Below are 6,077 nucleotides of genomic sequence, written 5' to 3' on the forward strand. Positions count from 1 at the left end.
GATATTCATTCTTTTCTATTTCTGTGTAGTATTCCATTGTAAAACTATATTACTACCTGCTTATCAAATCTTATTGATATTTGGGTTATTTCCACCTTTGGGAAACAGTAAATAAAGCTTCTGTGAATACTGATGTGTGATCCCTTTTGTAGAAATGTGTTGTCATGCCCCTTGCATAAATAGAGTTGAGATTTGTGGTTAAAGGCCGGGTACATATTTATCTAAGTAAAATCTTCCATATCAAAAAATAAATAAATCATGAAGAATTCTTCATTCTACTCCCATTTGGTTATAGTGAAAGTTTGGAAGAAGAGGGTTATGCTTGGCATATTGTAGTCATTCAATTAATATTTGATAATGTTGACTTCTATAATTCAGTTCAGTTTAGTCACTCAGTCGGGTCCGACTCTTTGCGACCCCATGAATCGCAGCACGCCAGGGCTCCCTGTCCATCATCAACTCCCGGAGTTCACTCAGACTCATGTCCATCGAGTCAGTGATGCCATCCAGCCATCTCATCCTCTGTCGTCACCTTCTCCTCCTGCCCCCAATCCCTCCCAGCATCAGAGTCTTTTCCAATGAGTCAGCTCTTCACATGAGTTGGCCAAAGTACTGGAGTTTCAGCTTTAGCATCATTCCCTCCAAAGAAATCCTAGGGCTGATCTCCTTCAGAATGGACTGGTTGGATCACCTTGCAGTCCAAGGGACTCTCAAGAGTCTTCTCCAACACCACAGTTCAAAAGCATCAATTCTTCGGTGCTCAGCTTTCTTCACAGTCCAACTCTCACATCCATACATGACCACTGGAAAAACCATAGCCTTGACTAAACAGACCTTTGTTGGCAAAGTAATGTCTCTGCTTTTTTTTTTTTTTTTAATTAATTTTATTCTATTCTCAAACTTTACATAATTGTATTAGTTCTGCCAAACATCAAAATGAATCCACCACGGGTATACATGTGTTCCCCATCCTGAACCTCCCTCCCTCCTCCCTCCCCACACCATCCCTCTGGGTCATCCCAGTGCACCAGCCCCAAGCATCCAGTATCGTGCATTGAACCTGGACTGGCATCTCATTTCATACATGATATTTTTACATGTTTCAATGCCATTCTCCCAAATCTTCCCACCCTCTCCCTCTCCCACAGAGTCCATAAGACTGTTCTATACGTCAGTGTCTCTTTTGCTGTCTCGTATACAGGGTTATCGTTACCATCTTTCTAAATTCCATATATATGCGTTAATACACTGTATTGGTGTTTTTCCTTCTGGCTTACTTCACTCTGTATAATAGGCTCCAGTTTCATCCACCTCATTAGAACTGATTCAAATGTATTCTTTTTAATGGCTGAGTAATACTCCATTGTCTCTGCTTTTGAATATGCTATCTAGGTTGGTCGTAACTTTTCTTCCAAGGAGTAAGTGTCTTTTAATTTGATGGCTGCAGTCACCATCTGCAGTGATTTTGGGACCTAAAAAAATAAAGTCTGACACTGTTCCACTGTTTCCCCATCTATTTCCCATAAAGTGATGGGACCAGATACCATGATCTTCGTTTTCTAAATGTTGAACTGTAAACCAACTTTTTCCCTCTCCACTTTCACTTTCATCAAGAGGCTTTTGAGTTCCTCTTCACTTTCTGCCATAAGGGTGGTGTCATCTGCATATCTGAGGTTATTAATATTTCTCCGGACAATCTTGATTCCAGCTTGTGTTTCTTCCAGCCCAGCGTTTCTCATGATGTACTCTGTGTATAAGTTAAATAAGCAGGGTGACCTTATACAGCCTTGACGTACTCCTTTTCCTATTTGGAACCAGTCTGTTGTTCCATGTCCAGTTCTAACTGTTGCTTCCTGACCTGCATACAAAATAATTACATACATTTGATAACTGTAAAAAAGTATTGGAGTGATGAAAAGTCTGAAAGGAGTAACTTTAACATATAAATTTTCATATCAAATGCCCCTAACAATGTTTTAGTTTTTCTGGGACACAGAAATTGCATCAGAGAATGGTGATTAATTATAAATGTTTATTTAATGGTTTTAAGAGAATGAGGCAACAGATAGTCTCTAGGGTTTATGCCCCAAAGGCTGTGACTCTGCATATAAGAATATATCCATTACTTCCAAATAGGGCAGATCCTTCTTTCAACATCAGCAGGTATGAATTAGACTCTAAAGACAGATTAATATTAATTTCAATATTGGGAATCTATGGAAAAAAGTGTGGAGTAGAAATTTACCATTTCAATATAGACATTCTTGAGAATTATGTAGTCATTGAAAATTGCCTTTCTGAGGTTTCAAGGAAGAGGAACTGCACTTAGCCTACAGAACTCTTTATTAAAGCTGGCTCAGCTGAGCTCCTGAGTGAGTGTGTGTGGGTGCTCAGTGCTTCAGTCCTGTATGATGCTGTGCCAGGCTCCTCTGACCATGGGATTATCCTGGGAAGACTACTGAACCAGGCTGCCATTTCCTCCTCCAGGAGATCTTTCCAACCCAGGGATCAAGCCGAGGTTTTCTGTGACTCCTGCATCCTCAAGCAGGAGGATTCTTTGCCATGGAGCCTCCTAGGAAGTCCTAGCCCCTGAATAACAGCTCCTTAAACAAGAGATGCCTGGAATGTGGGGTTAGGAGAGTTCTGAGAATCTGGGGAATGTGCATTGTCTTGCTACTACAAATGTTTGAAGTTGCAGTCAAAGTAGAAAGGACAAGTATTTTAAAAAAGAGAGCGAGATCAAACAAACTCTATAATGAAAAAAGGAAAATAGGACCATTTTTACTTAAGATTATAAAGTGGCTCTAAGACTAAATATTACAACAAAATAGGGAAAAAAATGTAGGGAACCTATATCAAAAGTAACATTAGTTTAAAATGAGTGTTTAGGAAATTCCCTGGTAACTCAGTGGATAGAAGTTGACCAATGCAGGAGTGCAGATTTGATCCCTGGTCAGAGAATTGTAGTCCCACGTGCCTCATGGCCAAAAAAACAAAACATAAAACAGAAGCAGTATTGTTGCAAATTCAATAGAGACTTTAAAAATTGTCCATATCAAAAATAAATAAATAAAATAAAATGAAGTTTAAACACCTTGCTGCTGCTGCTGCTGCTAAGTCGCTTCAGCCGTGTCTGACTCTGTATGACCCCATAGACAGCAGCCCACCAGACTCCCCCATTCCTGGGATTCTCCAGGCAAGAACACTGGAGTGAGTTGCCATTACCTTCTCCAATGCAGGAAAGTGAAAAGTGAAAGTGAAGTTGCTCAGTCATGTCTGACTCTTAGCGACCCCATGGACTACACACAGGCATATGCTATAGTGGTGCTTTTACTTGCAAAAAACTGAATCAATGACAACAACAAAAGGAACCCACAGTTTTTGGGGGGTTCCTAAATGCTGCTGGGGGACTGGTTCCATTTCAGATGTAAGAATGAAAGCTGCAAACGTATTTCCTCACTGTGCATGCACATCTCAACTTCCAAACATTATAAATTAATTATATCTAGAACATCCAGCTTTGTGATAGGCTGTCTTGAATACTCAAATTTATGAGTTTAGGAAGAGATAGGGATCTTGAGTTCTTTGTTTTGCATATGATCTGATCTCTTCATTGCTGGCCATCTGAAATCAGTTTCTTGAGTTGTGGAACTAGAGAGAACTACCAGAAATGATAGAGAAAGAGCTCCTGGTTCTGGTTCTGGTTCAATAGGATCTTAGAGGTATTGGTCACCAATTAAAGAAATAAAATTATTTTATATTACTTTTTTTTCTCATGAAATGTCTCCATAGTACAATGCTACCTCAAGTGTTTAATCTTTCTCCTTTACAGGTAACATAGGGACAGAATAAATATCCTATGCACCTTGAAGGGAGAAAAAAGAGAGAGAAAGGCCAAGAACTGGACATTTCTAAGTCAGAATCTTTAATAAGGATAGCTATTCTTTCTGAGAGAATATTTTTCTCAAATTTCTTTCCTTGATGCATTCTAGTATAGCTCTGTGATATGAATACTTTCATCAGGCACATTCCCAAAGTCTCCAGTTTGTCATAAATTAGTATGATAATAAATAAAGAAAATAGCATCTGGACCTGGATCAAGATTACTGTAGACAAATGAGTAATTGCTGGGAGCCTGGATCAGGGTTCATGTCATAGATGTGTAGATTGGGCCTTATTTGCATGGTACAGGGAAAGTCAAAAATTTCCATCTTATGCTTTGCCATCTCTAGAGTAAGTAGCTAGACTAGATTATATTTATTATTTTTTAAATATTATTATTCCTCAAACAATGATGGGGGATTGATAACCTGGACTTGCTTGGTTGAGAAATACGCTCTGTGAAAAATTATAATTTATTTTGAAAAAAAAAAGTTTACTGATCCAGAAGCAAAACAAGTACTAAAGTGCTATATGGAATTAATAGTAAAGAGAAAAATATAAAGTGTTAGGGGTGTCATTTTTAATGTCACATTCTGAACATACAATACAAAATTTAATTTGTTTAGAAGTTTATCACTTTTGCTATTAGTTATAGAACTGAAACAAGTAGCTCTGGTACTAGGGTAAATTAATATTTTATGAAATTATAATGTTCAAGAAAATCTGAAAGTATTATTTGAGGATTTCATTTAAAATAATCCCAAGTGACTTGAACCCATCTTTTTACTTTGAAATATTAAAAATTAAAATTGAGAACTAAGAAAGTTCGATAATTATAACTTTACTTAAATAAAAAGTTTAAAAGTTTGTCATTTTTGAAAATTTTAGACATTTAGCATAGCATACATAGAAAATACATAGATTCTAACAGAGACACTTTGCTTCATCTTTCAGCTTTGGTAAGGAGTAGTTAACCAAATGTCATACATCCTTATTTCCCTTAATATTTTTCTTTCTAGGACTGATTCAGATTCTGACAAACAGAAACCATGTTTCTATCAGAGAGAAATAAAAGTGGGGCCACGTTCACTCTCCTGGGCTTCTCCAATTACCCAGAGTTGCAAGTCCCCCTCTTCTTGACATTCCTGGCCATCTACAGTGTCACTGTGGTAGGGAATCTTGGTATGATTGTAATCATCAAAATTAACCCCAAACTGCACACTCCCATGTACTTTTTCCTCAGCCACCTCTCCTTTGTGGACTTTTGTTATTCCTCCATCATTGCTCCCAAGACCATGGTGAACCTCATGGTAGAAGACAGAACCATTTCATTTGTAGGCTGTGTAATACAATTCTTTTTCTTTTGTACCTTTGTGGTGACTGAGTCCTTTTTATTAGCTGTGATGGCCTATGACCGTTTTGTGGCCATCTGCGACCCTCTGCTCTACGTGGTGGCCATGTCCCCGAGACTCTGTGCCACATTAGTGGTTGGATCTTATGCTTGGGGAGTAGCTTGTTCCTTGATACTCACCTGTACTGTTATCAAATTATCATTTCAAGGTTTCAACACAATCGATCACTTCTTCTGTGAGTTATCCTCCCTGCTTTCCCTCTCTTGCTCTGATACTTATCTCAACCAGTTGCTGCTTTTCATTTTTGCCACCTTTAATGAGGTCAGCACACTCGTCATCGTTCTCCTGTCTTATGTGTTTATTGTTGTCACCATCCTCAAAATGTGTTCAGCCTGTGGTCGTCACAAAGCCTTCTCCACCTGTGCCTCCCACCTGACCTCCATCAGCATCTTCCATGGCACCATCCTCTTCCTCTACTGTGTGCCCAACTCCAAAAACTCCAGGCACACAGTCAAAGTGGCATCTGTGTTTTACACGGTGGTCATCCCCATGTTGAATCCCCTGATCTACAGTCTGAGAAATAAGGATGTCAAGGACACAGTCTCCAAGATCATGGACTCTAAAGTGTTTTCGTACTAAGCATTATTCTGAAAGATTTTGCTCTTGATATGTAAATAAACTGTGTCTGCAAAGGTTGGTTGATAAAAATAAATTTATTATTAATGAAGTGTTAATACGTAAAATAGAAAGTACATGGTATTTTTCTTAACTGTACTAAACTTGACTTTCTCTCTTACTTACTGGAAAAAATGTTAGCAATCTTTCAAATCTTTTTCATCTAAA

General features: G+C 38.3%; 1 protein-coding gene across 1 annotated transcript; it reads left to right on the plus strand.

Moving 5' to 3' along the window:
- The first annotated feature begins 4,931 nt into the window (after window positions 1-4,931).
- OR5D18 (olfactory receptor family 5 subfamily D member 18) lies at window positions 4,932-5,873 on the plus strand. Its single transcript, NM_001389968.1, has one exon. It carries the CDS (start codon window positions 4,932-4,934, stop codon window positions 5,871-5,873), a length of 942 nt encoding a protein of 313 aa, NP_001376897.1.
- Window positions 5,874-6,077: the final 204 nt, after the last annotated feature.

The sequence above is a fragment of the Bos taurus genome, chromosome 26 (assembly GCF_002263795.3).
Source record: "Bos taurus isolate L1 Dominette 01449 registration number 42190680 breed Hereford chromosome 26, ARS-UCD2.0, whole genome shotgun sequence".
NCBI lineage: Eukaryota > Metazoa > Chordata > Mammalia > Artiodactyla > Bovidae > Bos > Bos taurus.

Coding starts and splice junctions, on each gene's coding strand:
- OR5D18 (NM_001389968.1), top strand. CDS start 4,932: ATGTTTCTATCAGAGAGAAATAAAAGTGGGGCCACGTTCACTCTCCTG.